At 43.7% G+C, this 22,697-nt stretch overlaps 1 protein-coding gene across 2 annotated transcripts in view; it reads left to right on the top strand.

Moving 5' to 3' along the window:
* pid1 (phosphotyrosine interaction domain containing 1) overlaps positions 1-22,697 on the top strand; it is a 133,182-nt gene that overhangs the window by 32,525 nt on the left and 77,960 nt on the right. The window contains exon 1 of one of the 2 annotated variants that reach the window (XM_043702800.1): positions 21,840-21,924. The exons of the other annotated variant lie outside the window; for it this stretch is intronic. Within the exon in view, the coding sequence (XP_043558735.1) occupies positions 21,916-21,924 (9 nt within the window). The 5' untranslated portion in view covers positions 21,840-21,915. Of the gene's footprint in view, positions 1-21,839; positions 21,925-22,697 lie in introns of those variants that run through there. 2 annotated transcript variants of the gene reach the window in all.

Genomic DNA, 22,697 nt, shown 5'->3' with positions numbered 1-22,697 from the left:
TTTGCACCTTCTCTAGTAGGTACATCCACATACTGAATCAGAAAATTGTCTTGTACACACTTAAGAAATTCCTCTCCATCTAAACCTTTAACACTATGGCAGTCCCTGTCGATGTTTGAAAAGTTAAAATCCCCTACCATAACCACCCTATTATTCTTACAGATAGCTGAAACTTGAAAGGGTTCAGAAAAGATTTACAAGGATGTTGCCAGGGTTGAAGGATTTGAGCTATAGGGAGAGGCTGAACAGGCTGGGGCTGTTTTCCCTGGAGCGTCGGAGGCTGAGGGGTGACCTTACAGAGGTTTACAAAATTATGAGGGGCATGGATAGGATAAATAGACAAAGCCTTTTTCCCTGGGGTGGGGGAGTCCAGAACTAGAGGGCATAGGTTTGGGGTGAGAGGGGAAAATTATAAAAGAGACCTAAGGGGCAACCTTTTCACACACAGCGTGGTACGTGTATGGAATGAGCTGCCAGAGGAAGTGGTGGAGGCTGGTACAATTGCAACATTTAAGAGGCTTGATGGGTATATGAATAGGAAGGGTTTGGAGGGATTTGGGCCAGGGTGCTGGCAGGTGGGACTAGATTGGGTGGGATATCTGGTCGGCATGGACGGGTTGGACCGAAGGGTCTGTTTCCATGCTGTACATCTCTATGACTCTAAAGGTTAAATCAGCCATGAACCAGCAGTGTCAGGTATTGTTTCAAGAATGTCCCTTATTTTAAGAAACAATACTTTTAAAATGTTGCTTAACATATTTAAGAGAGATTTTAAACTGATGTGATTTGATTCGTGCAGCTGAAAATAGGTTAATCCTCAAGAACTCTGAGGATGGGTCACTAGACCTGAAACGTTACCTCGGATTTCTCTCCACAGATGCTGCCAGACCTGCTGAGCTTTTCCAGAAACTTCTGTTTGTGTTTCATTATCAAGAAAGCTCTTTAAAACTCACCATTTCTTGTGCAGAATCTGTCAGCAACATGATCTTAAACTGTGCTGTAATAAGTTGTGGAAATGTGAAATATAGAAAGCCAATTGCTGGGGATGCAGTAGTCAATTTCATACTCAATAAAGAAAGTGATATTCAGAATTTTTTTAAATGAACAAGAAATGCGTAACAAAAAACAGAAATTGCTGGAAAAGCTCAGCAGGTCTGGCAGCATCTGTGAAGAGAAATTAGAGTTAACATTTCAGATCCAGTGATCCTTCCTCAGAACTGATGGTAGCTACGAAAATGTTGATTTATATGCAGAAGACGTGGTGGGGGAAGGGGGAAGGAGTAAGCAATAAGTGGGTCTCAAGCCCAAGGAGAGAGAACAACAGTTGCAGAAACAAAGTATGATGTCTAGCTGGGAGGGTGAATAGCTGTTAATGGAGACTGTTAGTGGTTAACAGTGTGTAGTGTGTAATGGTAGGCTGTGTGATAACAAGCCCTGGGCTAGGGGGCTAGGACATGGGGGACTTCAGACCCTAAAATTATTGAACACGACATTGAGTTCAGAGGACTGCAGGGTCCCCAAGTGGAAAATGAGGTGCTGTTCTTCCATCTTGCACTAAGCTTCACTGGAGCTGTGCAGCAAGCCCAGAGATGGTACCGGGTGGTGTGTTGAAGTGACAAGCAACTGGAAGCTCAGGGTCTTTTTTTGCGGGTAGAATATAGATGTTCTGCTAAGCAGTCACCTAGTCTACGCTTCAGTTCCCCCAGTGTAGAGGGGACCACATTGTGAGCAGCGACTGAAGTAGACCAGATTGTGGGACGTGCGGGTGGGACGTGCGGGTGGGACGTGCAGGTGGAAGGTGTGTTTGGGCCCTTGGATACTGGGGAAGGTGCCATGAGGCTGTGGGGGTGGTGGTGCTGGGAGTGGAGGAGGAGTGGATCAGGGTGTCCCAGAGGGAATGATCCCTGCGGAAGGGATGGGGAATATGTGTCTGATGGTGGCATTTCACTGGAGGGGGTGGAAATGGCAGCTGATGATCTTTTGGATGTGGATGCTGGTGGGATGGTAGGTAAAGACAATGGGAGCCCTGTCGCTGTTGTGGGAGAGAAGAGAGGGGTGAGAGTGAGAGTGCAGGAGAGAATTTGTGTTCGAAATTCTGTCATCCTTTGTCTCACGATGGATGAATGGTGCCCGAGGGAAGCCAGCACAAGGGAATTGAGTAAAAGCTCTGACCACATGAGATTGGGTCAACTCTGTTAGGTTAGGCATCTAGTGAGTGGGTCATGATTGGTGCCATTCAAGTCTGTTAGGTGCCCTTTCCACTTGGAGGGAGAGCTAGGCCTATTACCTCAGAATCAAATCATGATGCCAGCTGTGATTTTGTAACCCTCAAATTAAGGATGTAACCTATAAGCATCCAAACTGCCCTGAAGGCTATTTTCACTTCCTCAATTGAAATTTTAATTTCCCTAATCTATAATTCCTTGCAGGCAATTTTCGCTTCTCTAATCCATGCCCAAAGAGGTGATTATAGAGTGCCTAAAATTAGCCTAGTTGTTGTCAGTCAGTGAAGGCTGGAAATGGAGACCATTCCTGATCTACATTGTCACCCCATCTGGTGTATGGATCCATTGTCTCTTAAAGCAGAGGGATTGGTCTTTGAAGTCACAGTAGTGTGACAGTACTACGGGTTTAAGAGGTTTATTTGGTCCTTTTTTTATTATATGAAGAAAGGTTGGGAGGGTGACAAGAAATCTGCTTCAAAACCCATAAAGTAAATGGCTTGTGAGGCTTTGCGTTTTTCTTCTAAATTCAGAACAATAGAAGCAGCCTAATGGGTGGGGTAAAGCTCCCACAGAACCAGGATTTTAGTTTGAGCTTTCAGCAGTTGCTGGGCTCTTGAAGCTGGATGTGGAAGCTCTCATTCCTCTCTCTGTTCCAGCTAAAAGCTGGGGGTCTCTTCCTGCTGCTAGAACTGCATGTGAGACCATCTGTTTTACTGAATTTGCCTTTTCCAAGGGTATGGTTATGGAATGTTACTATATTGGGACAGTTACTGTTTAGTAGTTAAATAATCTATTAAGTTTTCTCATTGAATTATTCCTTTTTTTCCCTTTGTTGTATTTTAACTATAGTGTATGGATAAAGTGCATTTTGCCTCAAACCTGGTAGTTTGACCAATCAAATTGCATCCAGAACACAGCACCTGGCCCTTGTCTTTAAAACAAGACAAGGTTAGTGTCTGGGCTATCTCCTTCATATATTTTGAGGGCGTTTGGTTTGGTCCATGACAGTGCAATAAAAAGGATGGATAAACTAAATCCTCCCCACATTCTTATTCCTTAAAGAAGTACACACCAATTTTTGTTCCACTATAATATGTGCAATGTAATTCCCAAAAATAAATGCCAGCACATACATGTAAAATTGTGACAACTAAGGCCTATATATCTCTATGACTCTATGACCTTGCTTTCAAAAGTAATGTTTGGAAATCGAGAATTTTTTTAATAGCAACTTTTTCACAGATTAAAGTCATTATATACTGGCAATTAACTAAAGAGATTAAAGTTATAACTCATTCTTGGAATAATGCAATAAGAACAGAAGAACTATTGGAAATTTGCTAATGCTGAGGAGAGAGATTCCGAACATTAAGTTTTGGCAGGAAGAATGGAGGAGCTGAATGTTGTTTAAATGGAGAACAACTGCAGAAAGTTTTAGCATAGAGAGAATCACAAAGTTGGCATCCAAGTTCAATGGATACTAAGGAGGCAAATGGGATATTGGTCTTTACTTCAAATGGAATGGGGTATAAAAGTAGGGAGGACGTACTAAAACTATACAAGGCATTAGTCAGAAAATGAAAAATGCTAGAAATCACAGCAGGGGATCTCCAGCATTTGTTTATTTTCAGTACAGATCCAGCATCTGCAGTAATTTGCTCCTACAAGGCAGTAGTCAGGCTGGAATTCAAATCTTTTTATTCAAATGGACACTTTTAGGCCTCATATCTTAGGAAAGATACATAAGCATTGGAAGCAGTGCAGAGAAGGTTCACTTGCCTGATCTTGGGTACGGAGGGACTGTCTTAGGAGGAGAGTTTAAGTAAAGGTAAAGTTATTGGACCAGATCATAGGACTGCTCTGTCGTTTAGGGAGAGACATTTGCTGAGGGTCACCACAGCTCAGGTGAAGGGAGAGGATGGGAAGGAGAGTCCTTCATGGTAACCTCCACCAAAGTGGGGATTGAACTCAAGCTGTTTGCATCACTCAATGGTACAGAGCAGAGATGCAGCCAACTGAGCTAATTGATCCCCTACAGGCTGAGTAGATTGGGTCCGAACCCATTGCAATTTGGAAGAAGGAGAGGTGACCTTATTGAAATGTACAAGATTCTCAGGGGATTTGGCAGGGGAGATGCAGAGAGGTTGGTTCCCCCTGGTGGGGGTGTCTAGGACCAGAGGGCATCATCTCGGGGGAAGGGATTGCACATTTAAGACTGAAGGGGAAATTCCTCTTCTCTCAGAGGGTAATGAATCTGCCACAGAAGGGAGGGATGTTACATGTATTCAAGGCTGAGGTACACTGACATTTAACCAGGAAGGGAATCGAGGGTGCTGGGGAAAAGGGAGGAAAGTGGAGTCGAGGATCATCAGATCAACTATGATCTCAACGAATGGCAGAGCTGATCAATGGGCTGAATGGCCTTCCTCATCTCCTACATTTTATATCTTAAAAATATTGCAGTGTGAATAAGAAAGCTTGGGCAGATCAGAACAAAATTATTTTCGAGATACCACAGCACCAAAATGTTTGATACATTTTCTGCTTTGTTCTGAAGCAAATAACGTGGTGTTGTTGCATGAATATGTATGGTTTCAGCATTTTCCCAGACTGCTTTTATGGCAAATATAACTTGTCACCAATAATTTCAAGGTCTTTCTAAATGAGCAGCTAGATGCAATGAACATAAAATGGTTTATTTTTCAGCATGTTCGGGGAAAAGGCATCTGATCATTTATTGTATTTGACAAAATATTACTTGTCATGCAGATGTAATTGTAAGATGCAGACTCTCTTAATGAATAGACTTCATAGACCAAAGAATTATTATAATAACTGGGCTCTAACAATGGTCTTGTGACAAAGTGTGATTGCTTTGAAAGCTGCCTAAGATTATAGGATCCTGTGTTCAAATATAGAATATACACATATGGATCCAACATGTTTATCTGGGAAATGGTCTTGTGGAACTGGTCACTGAGGAAAACGTCCAGAATTACTGTTCGACTATAAGAAGCAACAGGAGAGACACCCTGTCTATGTTTTATTGCTGACTTTTGGGGTTTGATTCCATTGTTCCCAAGTGCACAAACTTTATAAACAGAGTCTTAGAATTGGTTTATAGAAATGGGGTTTGTATCATTTTAACGTTTTGTTCTTGCCACTTAAGAAGCACTAGCTTTTGGATCTGATGCTGGAGCTGTGTTCCTGTCACTCAGTTACGTGTGATCGGCTGTACTAAACAATCTAGGCAGGAGGAGGCCATTCAGCCCCTTGAGCCTGCGCTGCCATTTAATACAATCATGGCTGACCTCATCTCCATCTCAATTCCACTTTCCTACCCGGTCTCCATAACCCTTCAACCTGTTACTAATCTGTCTGTCTCCTCCTTACATTTACTTAGTGTCCCAGCATCCACCGCACTCGGGGGGAGTGAATTCCACAGATTCATGACCCTTTAAGAGCAGTAATTCCTCCTCAGCTCTGTTTTAAATCTTCGACCCCTTATCCTAAAACAATGAAACTCTTGTTTTAGATTTCCCAACACGAGGAAACATCTGCTCTGCCTCTACATGGTCAATCTTCTTTAGCATCTTCTATATCTCAATTAAATCTCCTCTCATTACTTTTCCTGCCACTAAATATCTATTGGCTGATGTTGATCATAGACATTACCTCCTTAAGTCTAGGTGCTATCTGATTTTCCTTTCCAGAGTTTGAGTCCATCCCATCTTATTTTAGGTTGGTGACCAAGGGGGGAATGTGAAGTATTACTGGGGTCTAACTGAACTTAGCTAAAACCCTTACATTCCTGGTGTTTGGAAACTACATTGAGATCTTCTTTACACTCTCTCAGTGTAAACTTTTCAACCCAGCTGTATTCTGAATGAAGATATTTCTGTTTGAAAATAAGACCATAAGACATAGGAGTGGAAGTAAAGCCATTCGGCCCATAGAGTCCACTCCGCCATTTAATCATGGCCATTGGGCATTTCAACTCCACTTACCCGCATTCTCCCCGTACCCCTGAATTCCTTGTGACATCAAGAATTTATCGATCTCTGCCTATGTACCAATGAAACATGTTACTTGTTCAGATTGGTTCCACAGGTCGGTGCAACATCGAGGGCCGAAGGGCCTGTACTGTGCTGTAATATTCTATATTCTATGTTCTTTTGGGAGTGTGAGGTCATTGCCTTTCCCCTATCACTTTTGATCTTGCAGGGGACAGCATTAATTCAGCTGCTTGGAATGAGAGGCAACTAATTTTGGAGGACAATATGAATTGCTGAAACAACCTGAAATGGGGATAGACTGACTACTTTTGCTTGATTAAAGAGTGACTACTCCCACAAGGGATCCTCCTCAGCCCTGGGTTCAGTGTTTTGTTCTGGTTTGGGTGAACCCAGCTCACTGTCTGTATGGATGATATAGTTGTCCCCCAATCTTCAGTCAAACTCGTCAATCGTTCTAAGGTTTCTAAAGCTTGCTCTTTACATTTCCAATGTCAGTGTTGAGGGTGTGATGCTGGAAAAGCACAGCAGGTCAGGCAGCATCCTGAGGCCTAATTCCTGATGAAGGGCTTTTGCCCAAAACATCGATTCTCCTGCTCCTCGGATGCTGCCTGACCTGCTGTGCTTTTCCAGCACCACACTCTCGACTCTTATCTCCAGCATCTGCAGCCCTCTCTTTCATCTTTCCAAGATCAGTCCCTACTTTACCCTCCATCCCCCTCTTCACCACCAGCCCCTCACCCCCACAAACAGCCCCCCACCACACCACAGGATCCTCATAGTGTAATATGCTCATTACAGCTGGATATGAAATTGAAATGACTTCAGAATATATAATAGCAGACCCAAGAGGGTAGCAGTGCGGGTTCAATGATGCAATCCTCAGGGCAAACAGGCTTTAGAGAATTCTGAAACGCCTTTTGCAAAGGAAGTAGGAGAACTTCAGTTGGAAACTAATAAACATTGTCTCTGCCAGTATATTAAACTCATAAAATGTCACGTGATATTTTAATGTTTTTGGTAGTATCTCCCATTAGATTTCAACAAAAAATATAAGCTCACAATCCTCTGAGTATCACACAAGTGCATCAGGAGATACAATGTGGGTACAATTTATTTCCCTATTAAGGCTAATGTTGACAAGTTCACATATTTTAATTGTCAGGGAGTATGTTTTATTGAGTATACGGTCAAAGCAAAATGATTCCATTAAATTGGCATCATTTTTTTCTCAAGTTTACCCTCAGAGGGGGGAAAGGATACACTCCCAATTCCAAAACTTGCAAGTTGGCCCAAACTTTAAAAGCTCAAATCATGACGTAATGGTCAATTAGTTTTTTTTTGAAACGTTTGTATATTTTCATTTTTATCACGGAGTTGAAAAGCTCCTCTTAAGTTGTAACCACATTCCCTCAGCAAGCAGACCCAACATTCATTCAGTAAAAGCTGGTATTGTTCACGTCATTATCGGGATTCATGGACCTGTGCCAGAAACATGAATAAATGTCTGGAAGCCTGAGAATCCAACAATATTTGGAGAACTCTCTGCAAACCCTTCTCTCGCTGCAGGAAGGTTCATTTGAATCTTGCCTGCTTCACCAGGGTATCTCATTAAATACTGGGACCGCTGGTGATGGAAGTCAATGCGAGATGTGTGCGAAGATCCCAGTTATGAGAATATTGGAAAAGGAGGATCTTTGCTCAGACCTGGCTGAATGTACCTTAAACTTTTAAAGAAAACAGTGTGGACAAACAAAAGGGGCACAGAATAAGCAACAAAATTCCAGGGTCACTTAAGACACAAAAAACACTTTATTTACAAACTTCAACAAGGGTAATATAAGCAAAATAAAATCTGAAAGAACCTGTTGCCAGGGTTGGAGGATTTGAGCTACAGGGAGAGGCTGAACAGGCTGGGGCTGTTTTCCTTGGAGCGTCGGAGGCTGAGGGGTGACCCTATAGAGGTTAACAAAATCATGAGGGGCATGGATAGGATAAATAGACATGGTCTTTTCCCTGGGGTCGGGGAGTCCAGAACTAGAGGGCATAGGTTTAGGGTGAGAGGGGAGAGATATAAAAGAGACCAAAGGGACATTTTTTACACACTGAGGGTGGTGTGTGTATGGAATGAGCTGCCAGAGGATGTGGTGGAGGCTGGTACAATGACAGCATTTAAAAGGCATTTGGATGGGTATATGAATAGGAAGGGTTTGGAGGGATATGGGCCAGCTTAGATTCTAATGTTTAGGATTGATGTGAGATATGTAGGTTAACAGACAAACTGTAGTTAGACATCTAACAGACTTCCCTTTAAATGACTGGTGAAAACAGATCTCGCCGAGATTTTAGTAATACTGTGGGTTATCAAACCTCATTAAAACACGAGGGGAATGTAAGGACTGCAGATGCTGGAGAGTAGAGTTGAGAGTGTGTTGCTGGAAAAGCACAGCAAGTCAGGCAGCATCCGAGGAGCAGGAGAATCAACGTTTCGGGCATAAGCCCTTCCTGATGAAGGGCAATAAAACACAAATCTCATTTGAATTTCAATTCTTCACTTTTAAAGATTTCACCTTGGAGTGCCCAGAAAGCCTCTCCCACACGGAATGCCTCAGTTATTTGATCGCACCTTGGTAATTCAATCTGTCCTCACAAGATGGTGCTCCCCAGATTTCCTGAGAATGCTGCCAAGCATTTAGTTACGGACATGAATTCCACTTCAGAAACCAGCTACCATCATTAACGTTGCTGCAAAGTTGTTTCTCAGCTGCATCCAAGCAAGTAGTGCTTGTGAATTTCCTTCACCCGCCTCTCAGCTCCTATTGAACACTGAGTGACTCTCAGCGAGTTCGTTTTGGCCATCATGTTTTTTCCAAAACTGAGCCACCATTCCGTGTGACTTAACTACCTAAAGTCTGTGGTGAAGAAGGTTATCTAAGATTACAAAGAAATATTAATTAGTTGGGTCAATGGGCTGAGGAGCGGCAGATGGAGTTTAATTTGAATAAATGCGCGGTATTACATTTTGGTAAAACAAACAAGGGCAGGACTTAGGGTCCAGATTAGAGTGGTGCTGGAAAAGCACAGCAGGTCTGGCAGCATCCGAAGGGCAGGAACATCGACATTTTAGGCAAAAACCCTTAATCGGGAATGAAGGCAAGGAGCCTCTGGGGTGGAGAGATAAATAGGAGGGGGGTGGCGGTGGGGAGAAGGTAGCTAAGAGTACAATAGGTGGATGGGGGTGGGGATGGAGGTGATAGGTCAGAGAGGGGGGTGGAGTGGATAGGTGGGAAGGAAGATTGGCAGGTAGGACAGGTCATGAGGATGGTGCTGAGCTGGAAGGTTGGAACTGGGGTAGGGCACTGGGTAGTGTTGTAGTACAGAGAGACCTAAGGGTTCAGGTAATTCTTTGAAATTTACATCATAAGTAGATAAGGTGGTTAAGGCGTTTAGCATACTTGCTTTCATAGCTCAGACCCTTTGAGTACAGGAGTTGGGATGTCATGTTGAGGTTGTACAGGACGTTGGTGAGGCCTCTTCTGGAGCACTGTGTCCAGTTCCGGTCGCTCTGCTTTAGGAAGGATATTATTGGACAGGATTGAGAAAAGATTTATCAGGATGTTGCCAGGAATGGAAGGTTTGAGTTATAAAAACTAGGCTGGGGACGTTTTTCACCGGATTGTAGAAGGTTGAGAGGTGACCTTATAGAGATTTATAAAATCATGAGGGGTATAAATATGGTGAATAGCAGGGGTCTTTTCCCAAGTGCGGGGAGAGTTCAAAATGAGGGGGCATATTTTTAAGGAGAAAGATTGAAAAGGCAACCTTTTGACACAGAGAGGGTTCATGTGTGAAATGAACTTCCAGAGGAAGTGGTGGATGGGGTACAGTTACAACGTTTAAAAGACAGTTGGATTGATACATGAATAGGAAAGGTTTGGAGGGATGTGGGCGAAATGCTGGCTGGTGGGACCAGTTTAGTTTGGGATTAGGGTCAGCATGGACAAGTTGGGCTGAAGGGTTGTTTCCGGGCTGTATGCTGGATGATTCCTGCTGCTGAGAGCGATTTCTTCTCCTAGACCAGTCTCCTGGCTGCAAACTATAACTAACCTTTACTAGCAAACATACACCCAGATACATTACAACCAGAGAACCTTCATAAACTCCATCTACTATGATGACACAGCATGTTCTGAGCTATCCTTAACCTGACTTTTAAGTTAATTATCCCTCATTTACAACTTCTTCTTTGACCAAATGAAATAATTGAGTTTTACGGTTTCTCGGAATTAACTGAATGCTTTTAACTAATTTAGCTGTAACCACAAAAACAAGCAGTTTCTCTGGACTATCATTATTGTAAGGAGTGTAGACACCACATCTCCAGATCAGCTAGGCTATGATTTACTTCTGATCTTACCTTCCCAGCTGTTAACCTCTTAAAGCAACATGACATTGGTTAGGCCACTTTAGGAATACCGTGCGCAATTCTGGTCTCCCTCCTATCGGAAGGTTGTTGTGAAACTTGGAAGGGTTCAGAAAAGACTTACAAGGATATTGCCAGGATTGGAGGGTTTGAGCTATAGGGAGAGGCTGTATTGGTTGGGGCTGTTTTCCCTGGACCATTGGAGGCTGAAGGGTGACCTTATAGAGGTTTATAAAATCTTGAGGGGCATGGTTAGGATTTGTTTTTCTTGGAGGAGTCCAGCATTAGAGGGCATAGGTTTAGGGTGAGAGGGCAAAGATTTGAAAGGGACCTAAGGGGCAATGTTTTCATGCAGAGGGTGGTGTGTGTATGGATTGAGCTGCCAGAGGACGTGGTGGAGGTTGGTACAATTACAGCACTTTAAAGGCATCTGGATGGCTAACTGAATAGGAAGGGTTTAGAGGGATATGGGCCAGGTGCTGGCAAATGGGACTACATTAGGTTGGGATACCTGGTCAGCATGGATGAGTTAAACCGAAGCTGTTTCTGTGCTGTACATCTCTAAGACTCCATAACCCACCTACTACATGTATTAGACTATTATAGACTTTCAGGTTAGTTTAAATGCCTAATTTAAAGTTACATGCTAAAACACAGAAACCATGGACTATATAATTGCAGCAAGAAGGATGTTATAAAATGCCTCATCATGCTAGACAACAAAGGTCAGGTTTTTCGCTACTTGTAAACATCGTCTGGGTTTATAAACCTGCTGCCAGCTGATGACATGTTGAAGCTAATGTACGAACCCTCTTGGGAGTCACCATAGTCCTGCTCTCTCATTAGAGGGAGAGACAACTGCTGGGGGTCCCCATGCCTCAGGCGAGGGGAGAGGGGTGAGGAGGATAGTCCCTCATGGTCACCTCAGCTGATGCTGTGCAGTCATCACTAACCAGTAATCCAATCCCCCCCCACCCCGAGTTAACCAACACACCTGCTCATTACGATCTATATACTTAAATGGCACAGACTTAACTCTGACAATACAGTGACAGTGTTTCTAAATGCACCGTTGCTCAATAGTTCAGGAGTTCACACTTGAGAATAAATGGAATGCAGTGATGACCCTCTCAGGAAGCAGAGCTGTTTGCAGTTGAACAGTTTTGTTTTTACACTTTTTTGTTTCTCTTGAATACTTTTGGTCCTTACTGCTTGCACATTGTTTCTTCAACAACTCAGGACCTGGAGTTCCCTAAGAGACAGCCTCCTCTCCTGCATATTGGCGGATGAAATGGGGTGTTTGTGCTGATCACGGAACACTTCCCATTTTAAGCAACTAGGGTGACCAGTCAGAAGCCCTCTGCTGTCTGGAACACTGTAGCTCGACAGGTAGACAGCTAGTGTACAGCTCCTCTTTTCCCAACACTAAAACAGTCCCACAAACATCTAGCATTATATCCAACACAATCATCTTTAATGTATCAGGATAACCAGGAATTGGGATGGCACTATCTATGTCCGTTTTAAGGAGAACTTTGCGATTTGCAAGTAGATTATTTTTAAATCCCATCAGTTGAGAGAGATTTGAGTCCAGCTTTCAGAGATGGAAGTTTCCTCTGCTCCACCTAATCCTCCCAATGCGTAATATTTTGCAAGTAATTTTCCTCATTGGCATTGCCTCTCCTGGTGATGGGAACACCGTCAACCCAACCAGCTGTTGGAAGGATATCATGAAATTGGAGAGAGTTCAGAAGAGATTTACTGGGATGTTGCCAGGTATGGAAGGTTTAAGTTAGAAATAAAGGCTAGAGTTTTTTTCACTGGAGCGTAGGAGGTTGAGACGTGACCTATTAGAAGTTTATAAAATCATGAGGGGTATAAATAGGGCTAACGGTAAGTGTCTTTTCCCTAAGGTGGGGGATTTTAAGACTTTGGGGCACATTATTAGGTGAGAGGAGAGAGATTTTAAAAAGATATGAGGGATTTTACACAGAGGGAATGAACTTCCAGAGGAAGTGGTCGATGTGGGTACAATTACAATATTTAAAAGATATTTGGTTAAGTACACAAATAGGAAGCGGTTGGAGGGATATGGGCCAGGAGCAGGTAGGTGTTTAGTTTGGGATTATGTTTGGCGTGGACTAGTGGGACCGAAGGGTCTGTCTCCATGCTGTATGGCTCTATATGAATGTCAGAACTAGCACATAGAAACTTGCTGAACTTAAACCTTAGCCAAGTGTGAGAATGAAATTGGATGCTTTTAAAGTTTTGAATGTTGCTTATTAGAGTCATAGAGGTGAAACTTGAAAGAGTTCAGAAAAGATTTACAAGGATGTTGCCAGGGTTGGATGATTTGAGCTATAGGGAGAGGCTGAACAGGCTGGGGCTGTTTTCCCTGCAGCGTCGGAGGCTGAGGGGTGACCTTATAGAGGTTTATAAAATTGTGAGAGGCATGGATAGGGTAAATAGGTAAAGTCTTTACCCTGGGGTTGGGGAGTCCAGAACTAGAGGGCATAGGTTTAGGGTGAGAGGGGAAAGATATAAAAGAGACCTAAGGGGCAACTTTTTCATGCAGAGGGTGGTACGTGTATGGAATGAGCTGCCAGAGGAAGTGGTGGAGGCTGGTACAATTGCAACATTTAAGAGGCATTTGGATGGGTATATGAATAGAAAGGGTTTGGAGGGATATGGGCCGGGTGCTGGCAGGTGGGACTAGATTGGGTTGGGACATCTGGTCGTCACGGACGGGTTGGACTGAAGAGTGTGGGGTTAATATATTTCGGGAATCATACTGCCATACCTTGAAAACTGAGGTGACGGAGGCGATGGCTTGGTGATGTTATTATTAAGCTATTCATTTGGGAAGCCAGGTAACACTCTGGGAGTTCTGTGTTCAAATCCTGTAAGAGCCCATGTTAGCAATTGTATTCCATTTAAAGGGCTGGAAGTTAGCATCTAATGGTGTCTCTCAGGGAGGGAAGCTGCTATCCTGATCTACACATGACTCCAGCTACACAGGAACGTGGCAAACCCTTCACTTGCCCCTGAGCAATGAATGTTAGCCGAGCCAGTCATGACCAGTTATATGATTAAGGATTGTTTTTTAAAAACAACTAGTTGAGGGTGTCTCACTGCTTCACCCCATTGAGGTGAGGATTTAGTAAGATGCAGCTGATTCACAGTCTGTCCCCGAAGTCAATGTTATTGAAATGTACTCACATCCAGACAGTGTGCATTTCTGTGGGAAACAATTCAAGGTCCGGTATTTGGAAAACAAAGTAGCTGACTGCTCAGGAACAGACCTACAGCACTATAAATAAATACACTTTTTCCAAGACTGATAATGAATGGTTCTCATAGAGCGATCCAAACAATGAAACCATTGTTTTAGAAGGGGCCTGTGAAATAACTCCACAGAGGTCGGTATCCTGTCACCATCTCACCCTTTATTTACTGTCGTGGAAATTAAATCGACTTATACACATCATTGTGATATTGAACATACTGTCCACACTTCGCAATCTCAACGCTCAACATAGAGGTGGGACATCTCTCAGTGCCTGCAAGGTTAGTAGAAGAGATTAGCATAAGTGAGTCTTCATTGCCAAGCATAAAGGAAAGAGGCTTACCTGTACCTCGTGGGCTGCCCACCTCCACCTCAGCCTTCCCCTGTCAGTCACCCTGTCGCTCAGCCTCCAGGGCCAGTTGAGGCTGTCTGTGTGGGCACTGTCTCGCCCAGTGGTCCATTGCTCCACAAACAAAGCACCCGCCAGATCTACCTCTGTCCGCGCCTCTTCCGTGACCCCTTCCTCTTCTTCTTCCGTGACCTCCACCTCTGTCTCTCTCTCTCTTCCTACAGCACCTCCCTCCTACGGCTGGGTGACCATTTGCATCATAGTGAGCTGGGCTTTGTGTTCTTGCTGTTCCATCTTTAGTTTCTGCTTATCCTTCTCTTGGGTAAGCAATTTTTCAGCATGTATTGTTCTATCAAGTTCAGCTTTCCCTGTGTCCCAGGTAATACATGTGTCCTTTACCTTTATCGCTATTTCATCCTTCATTCCATTGCTGGAGCTGTTCCTCAGGTGTGCCTCATATGGTGTGATTTCTGTTCCCACGGGTGGCCTCAGTCCACTATGGGTGTTATGGACTTCAGTGAGGCGTGTAAGGTACTGGGACACCGTCTCACCTTCCCGTTGTTTACACATTGCTATTTTGATCATGTCCGCTCGCACTGGGAATGCCTCCCTACAGGCGGTTGCCATCGCTACAACAAAAGCATTAACGTCTCCGTCCTGCTTCACTTGCGGGTCGGCTACTCTGGCATGGACGTTTGAGGCTGGCCAGTTATACTTGATTTCGGTGACATCGGCATCCAGTTTTCGTCCCAGGAGACGTCTCATTTCATGTGACATGGGATGGAACTCAGCGAACTTATTCCCTCCAACCTCCCATGGGTCAGGCAACTGCCCATAGGCACTTTCCAAATCCTTCATGGTCCATGGTCGGTGGTCCAACACTGGATGCCCTTCTGGACCTGCGACTTCAACCATTGGTACTTGCAGAACGACCTGGTTAGATGATCATGCACCAGTACCCTCACCGTCTGACTCCTCCTCTGTCAGGGGGTGATCGTGAATAGGCCCTGGATGCCTTTCCGTCTTGGAGTGGCTGTCCTTCTTTTGGGCTTCTTGATTCAGTTGGTTTTGGGTATGACGTACTATCGGTGATCCAGCAGACCCTGAGGTAATGGCCGCTGACGTGGAACCTTCGCCAGGCGGATTTCATAGGGGGGCTGTAGGTCTTGGAGGGCAGTCATCAAGGTCAGGATCTGAAACAGACTTAAGACACTGTACAGCTTTGTTAGGTTGTTTCCCGCGCACGTCTGCATGTGTGCTGGTGTTTGTACGTGTATTTGATCTATCCTTTACTTGAGATTTCCTTTCCCCGATATCAGCCTCAGCCCTCCACGTTATAAGCACTCCAATTCACAGCTTCTATTTTTCCCTTCCATTTCTCCTTCTCTCTCTCCTCCAACCTCAACCTCAATATTTCCAACTGCCTTTTACTAAAACTTCCTTCCTCCGGAAAACCACATTCCTTGATCCACAATTCTAACTGTTTCACAGACTCTGGGCCATAATTATTTATCATGTATTGTATTTTTGGTTGGCCATTCCAAGTCCTCTGTGGACTCTCCCTTCGTTTGCTCTTGCTGGAGCCCATTTTCAGTGTTCAGCTTTCTCTCTCTCTCACGGCACCGTTATCTTTTCCCCTTTGACTTGCTTTTACCTCCGGAGGTCTCCTCTCGCATTGGGCGCGTCCGCCTCAATGCCTTGGTTTTCGTAAACCAAGAAACCACGTACTCAGTACGGCTTTGGTGAGTCCAACTCAACCAGTGGTGGCTCCAAGTCTAAAATCATCTTTGAACTGGCTGTCTCTTAAGCACTCTAGAGACTGCAATCCTTTCCCTTGAATTTTGCTTGAATACCACGCGAGAGTTTACTGAACTCTTTTCCTGATTCATTTATTCTCTTAGAATGAGTCTCTATGTAGGATTACGTAAGCCGCGACTCTTACCCCAAGTCGGATTTGAATCCCTGGCGCTGGGGCGATCCACAGATTCCCAGTCCTCTCACGCAAAGCTGCCAATTCAGTGCTCGAGATGAAGTGAAAGACCTTCAAGGCGCTGGCGCCTGCGCCTCCTGGGAATCTTCAGAATCCCACCCAGTTGTGGGATCCCGGGGTGAGCCCCCAAGTTTACTGTCATGGAAATTAAATTGACTCGACTCAACTGTTAGCAAGAGCAAAGAAAAGAGCTTTATTCAAATTCTGCAGAATTAACCCAATACATTCGGCCAAATGCCTCATGTAAGGGGCTTTGAACCAGATTGTCTTATACCATTCTTATCACCCGCTCAAGGACAAGGGCTGGGAACATTCGAGTCCTTGTTATTCCCTTTCCCTCACTGTGGACATAACAGTCTTTATGTTTTCCTTAGCTCAAATCAGAAGTCGACTGCTCACAAGGCCAGTTTGAATGTATACAAAGTTCTGCAGAGACAAGCTGTCCCTCGATTGCAGACTTCAACAAAATTGCAAAGTGCCAGAAAAGTTTTAAATTTAGTAAAGCATTCTCTTTCAGATTTCAGAGTAAGTGGATTTCAGAGTAGATGTTAATTCTGTTAATTTTCCATTACATTTACACATACGTCGTATTTGACCCTGGTCCGGCGCACTCTGAGTGAACAGAACTCTTGTTTATATCTGTCAGCCAGGGCTCCCTGATTGGACCAGGTTAACAGCCCCAGTCAGGGAACTCAGATTCTATGAGGTTCACCTGACTGACCTCGTTACAATCACTGGGGTCCCTATGTTTTGCAATGCACTTCAATATGACTCCACTGATATCTGAGCTCTGTAGGTTACCTAGGTGTGACAACATGTCTTCAGACCTTTGCCTGAGACTGATGCAAATTTATGCATTAAGATAGGGAGCTGCTAGTTTTCTGTATTTTATACTCGATACTACCGAAAGGTTCAGAGATGACGGATTAACAGTATCTTTTATGAACATTGTGCCTATTAAATCTGATCTAGCACCAAAACGTAGACATTGTTGATCGGTAATGTATGTGCTGACTGATTTGGGAACAGCATTTGCTTTAGTCAATAACAATAGAGTCAGAGAGGTCTCCAACACAGAGAAAGGCCCTTTGGCCCATTGAGTCGGGGCCATTTGAAAACTATTTGAATCCCATTTCCCAGCAGTTGGCCCATAGCTGTGTATGCCTTGGCATCACAAGTGACACCTCTCAATACTTCTTCAATATGATTAGCATTTTTGTCTCTCCCACCCTTAATGGGAGTGAGTCCTAGATTCCCATCACCCTCTGAGTGAAAATGTTTTTCCTCACCTCCCCTCAAAACTGCCTGCCCCTTCCCTTCAATCTCTGACCCCTGGTCATTGATCCTTCCATCCTTTCTGTCTACTCTATCTCTGCCCCTCATCATTTTATACATCTCAATCACTTCCCATTCTCTGTAAGGAAAACAATCCCAATCTGTCCAATCTCTCTTCATAACTGAAGCCCTCCAGCTCAGGCAACGTCCTGGTAAATCTCCTCAGCACCCTCTCCAGTGCTACTATATCCCTTCCCATTGTCATTGTCATTTGAAACCCATGAAAAACGGGAAGATATTGGAACTGTAGACTGAATACAGCAGTTCCCATGACTGTTGCTGGTAGACTGTATAGTAAATAGGAGATTCATGATAACTACTGAATAAGTGGCCAGTGTCCATGGTGAAACTACTGTGCGTGGTGCTGCCGCTCTCAGACAAAACCAATAGTTTGTCCTTGGCTTGAAAATCCTTGTAGTGAGTTTGATCCAGTGCCAAAGTATTCATCTTTTCCTGATGTAGAATTACTTCCGACACGCAAACACCTTATATCCATTACCTTGTTTAATCATGATAAGGAAATAGAAAGTTGAATACTCTGCTTAATCCTATTTTATTTAGACGAAACAGATGGATTTTCCCTCTTTTCATCTTGTTGCTTTCTCTCTCCTGTTTCAGGTGCACATTGTTCATTGTGAACAGTGTTTCTGCACTGAAAATGCATCCCAGACGCTTTGCAAAAATGTGCTCTCAACTATTTCCATCTGGTGCAGTGATGTGGCAGTGCGTCCACTAAGGTGTCTAACTTCTAAGCTACATGGTTATATTTGGAAAATCTGATCTCAAGCACTTGCCAGAAACAATCCCATTCTCCTTCATGAATCACTCGTGATTGTGCCATTGAGTGAGTCATATCCTGAGGAGAACAGTTCAGGATAGAGCTCAGCTGCCAAAGTGGAAGACTTTGTATTAAGCTTAACTCTCAAAAGGCTGCTGTGTCCTTCAGCTTTGGAGGATTCATTATTCCTGCTCGCAGGGTGAAGGCCCATTCCTGAGGTACATGTGGACAGTAATTGGGGGTAGACATGGTGGCTCAGTGGTTAGCACTGCTGCCTCACAGTACCAGGGACCGGGGTTTGATTCCACCCTTGGGTGACTGTCTATATGGTGCTTGCACATTCTCCCTGTGTTTTCTCTGGGTGCTTTGGATTCCTCCCACAGTCCAAAGAATGTGCAGGTTCAGTGGATTGGCCACGCTAAATTTCCCATAGTGTTCAGGGCATAGTATTGCTCCGAGCAATAGGATCATGGCTGATTTGACATTCCTCATGTCTGTAGTGATTGTAATGAGATCAGCCAGGCAGGCCTCATAGAATATGTGTTCCCTGATTGGTGCTGTTAATCTGGACCAATCAAGGAGCCCTGGCTGACAAATATAAATGGAAGTGTCAGGGCTTATAGAGTCATAGAGTCATACAGCACAGATACCAGTCCATGTCGACCATAATCCCAAACTAAACTAGTCCCATCTACCTTCTCCTGGCCTAATCCCCCAAACCTTTCCTATTCATGCACTCATCCAAATGTCCTTTAAACATTGTGATTGTACCCACATCCATAACTTCCTCAGGAAGTTCATTCCACACACGAACCACCCTCTGGGTGTCTTTTTAAACTCTCTCTCTTTGCATCTTAAAATTGTGTCCCCTAGTCTTGAAATCCCCTACTCTAGGAAAAAGACATCTCTCATTAACCCTATCTATATCCCTCATGATCTTATAAACCTCTATACAGTTATCTCTTGACCTCCTACACTCCAGTGAGAAAAGTCCCAGCTTATCCAGCCTTTCTTTATAACTCAAACCTTCCATACCCGACAACATCCTGATAAGTCTCTTACGAACCCAGTCCAGCTCAATAATATCCTAACTGCTCACACTGAGAGCTGGCTCTGAGGAAGTCAGGTTAGTGCCAAATACTGTGCACGTGCAGATACAGGATGACTTGGTAATGGAAGACCAGCCTTTTGTGGAGTTATTTCAACATCCACTTTCCTGTAGTTTCCCCTGTAACCCTTGATTCTGTGACGGATGCAGAATCTATCTATCTCATGCTGAAGGTCCAGATGGAATTGGATTACAAGGCTAGGGTGTGGGTTTGATATCCAGACGTTTCATTACCTGGCTAAGTAACATCATCAGTGGCGACCTCCAAGTGAAGCGAAGCTGTTGTCTCCTGCTTTCTATTTATATCTTTCTCCTGGATGGGGTTCCTGGGGTTTGTGGTGATGTCATTTCCTGTTCGTTCTCTAAGGGGTTGATAGATGGCATTTAGATCTATGTGTTTGTATATGGCTTTGTGGTTGGAATGCCAGGCCTCTAGGAATTCTCTGGCATGTCTTTGCTTAGCCTGTCCCAGGATCGATGGGACAACACATCAAATAATCAGGTGACCTGCAGGTTGTCCAAAACTGCAGTGATCCAATCCCAACAAGCTGCTTTATATTATAGAGTCACAGAGATGTACAGCACAGAAACAGACCCTTCGGTCCAACCTGTCCATGCCGACCAGATATCCCAACCCAATCTAGTCCCACCTGCCAGCACCTGGCCCATATCCCTCCAAACCCTTCCTATTCATATACCCATCCAAATGCCTTTTAAATGTTGCAATTGTATTAGCCTCCACCACTTCCTCTGGCAGCTCATTCCATACACGTACCACCCTCTGTGTGAAAACGTTGCCCCTTAGGTCTCTTTTATATCTTTCCCCTCTCACCCTAAACCGATGCCCTCTGGTTCTGGACTCCCTGATCCCAGGGAAATGACTTTGTCTATTTACCCTATTCATGCCCCTCATGATTTTGTAAACCTCTATAAGGTCACCCCTCAGCCTCCGACGCACCAGGGAAAACAGCACCAGCCTGTTCAGCCTCCTCTCCCTATAGCTCAAATCCTCCTGTTTATTGTAAAATGATGGTAAGTGGCTGAATCTACAACCAAGAAGTTACTGGCATTTTATAAAGTGTTTATAGAAAATTGAATACAGATGTTGGTTAAAATACCAACCAAAATATTTCTTGCTTAAATAAATATAAAATGCTAATAATTTATTCTGAAACTGAAAAGTTTCCTTTACGTAATGCTCACATTGAGAAGAAGTTGGTGACATGATGGTAATGGATTTTTAAACATGGATTTAAATCTGACCATTATAGCCAGTGAAATTTATTGCCGATTCTGTGATGTCAAGCTAGTTACTTGGCCATGATGACTTTTGTTGTAAAAACCCGTCTGGTTCACTAGAAAAAAGATCAGCCGTCATTCCTGGTTAGCTAACCTTTAACTCCAATCAGAAACAATTCCCCCTTAACTGTGAAATTCAGCAAACCCCTTGGGTCATTGTGAAATTCAGCAAACCCCTTGGGCCATTGTCAAATTGAGCAAACCTCTTGGGTCATTGTCAAATTCAGTAAACCCCTTGGATCATTGTCAAATTCAGCAAACCCCTTGGGTCATTGTCAAATTCAGCAAACCCCTTCGGTCATTGTGAAATTCAGCAAACTCCTTGGGTCATTGTGAAATTCAGCAAACCCCTTGGATCATTGTCAAATTCAGCAAACCCCTTGGGTCATTGTCAAATTGAGCAAACCACTTGGGTCATTGTCAAATTGAAATGGGCAGCAAATGTTGACATTGCCAGAGTTGCTCATGTAATAAATAGAGCAGGAGGAGGCCATTCAGCCCTTCAAGCCTGCTACACCGTTCAATATGATCGCGGCTGGTCATCCAACTTTGGTTTTTTTTCATGTTGTGTTGGACTGTTACTTTAAGGATGTGAGTTGAGAGTGTGGTGCTGGAAAAGCACAGCAGGTCAGGCAGCATCAAGGAGCAGGAGAATCGATGTTTCGGGCATTAGCCCTTCATCAGGAATAAGTTTAAGAATATGCCTACTTGTGAAAAGCATTGAAATTTCGGTCTTCATCAAGATTTTTGATTTCACTTGGAAAATAGAGTAAGGTTAAGACTGTGTTGTAGTCACGTACGTTCCAAGACCTACGCCGCACTGGAAATTTGGGTAGTTTATTGTCTTGTTATTGAGCAGGAGGATGAATGTTTGCCAACGTTGGTGTTGGCCCAGTGATGTCAGCAATAGTCCATATGAATGAATTTGCCGTTGAGGTTTTAAACAATCTTGGCTCTTATTGCCGTTTCCTTCCCACAGTGATGTCGGATCAGAATCTTAATCTGCTTTTAACAGAGGGACCTCTGCTTTACTTGCCAGTGAATAGACTCAGTGGTTAGAGACTGTTACGCAGTGAAGTCTCAGAACTAGAAAATGCAGCCACAGACTAATGGAAAATGTGAGTATCTCAATACAGAACCTTAGTCTGAGGTCCTGGATTACCAGCCCAGAGATATTGCCAGTACCTCCCAGTAAAGCCTCATGAAAGAGAGCAGCCATTCTGAATGGAATCCCCTCCCTAAACAACACCTCCACCTTCCATTCTGCCTTTTAAAGCTCTCTTTAAAAGGGATCTCTGAACAAGCTTTTTGACACCGTCCCTAACATCAGCTCTGGTGGTTCAGATCTATTTTTTCAATTATTACGCTCCCTTGAAGCATCTTGTGACACTCTAAAAGATGCAGTTTAAACACAATTTGTAGATATTGGTTCATAATAAAAACTGCATTCCCTGAAATCATGCTCCAAAACGTTCCAATACAATTTTGTCAACGGCTCATTAATTTCGATTTAAATGAATACACAAATTGGATAAAATAATCAGGAAAATTAGGATTGCAATCCCTCACTCTGACACGTCACATTTGGCACAGGCCCAAGGGAGAATGAAGCCTTTTCTCGCTGCAGTTCTCCAGAAATGTACCTCAACCATAAAAGTTCAGACAATTTCCCCTCCCCCAATCTTTGTTAGCGTAACATCCCAATTTCACACCTCAACCACTGTTGACTTTGTCTCTAAGTGAGATGAATATGTTATTGCATCAGTCATGAGCAGTGGGAAGCTTACATAACATGCTCCTAGGAATTAGGTTAAGAGTATTTCTGTATTATTAATAGAGGATCTTACAACCCATTGGATTGGCTGCTTTCAAATCTATGCCCTGTAGGTTG

The sequence above is a fragment of the Chiloscyllium plagiosum genome, chromosome 13 (assembly GCF_004010195.1).
Source record: "Chiloscyllium plagiosum isolate BGI_BamShark_2017 chromosome 13, ASM401019v2, whole genome shotgun sequence".
In the NCBI taxonomy this organism is placed as follows: Eukaryota; Metazoa; Chordata; class Chondrichthyes; order Orectolobiformes; family Hemiscylliidae; genus Chiloscyllium; species Chiloscyllium plagiosum.
This window is presented reverse-complemented; position numbering and strand designations above follow the sequence as displayed.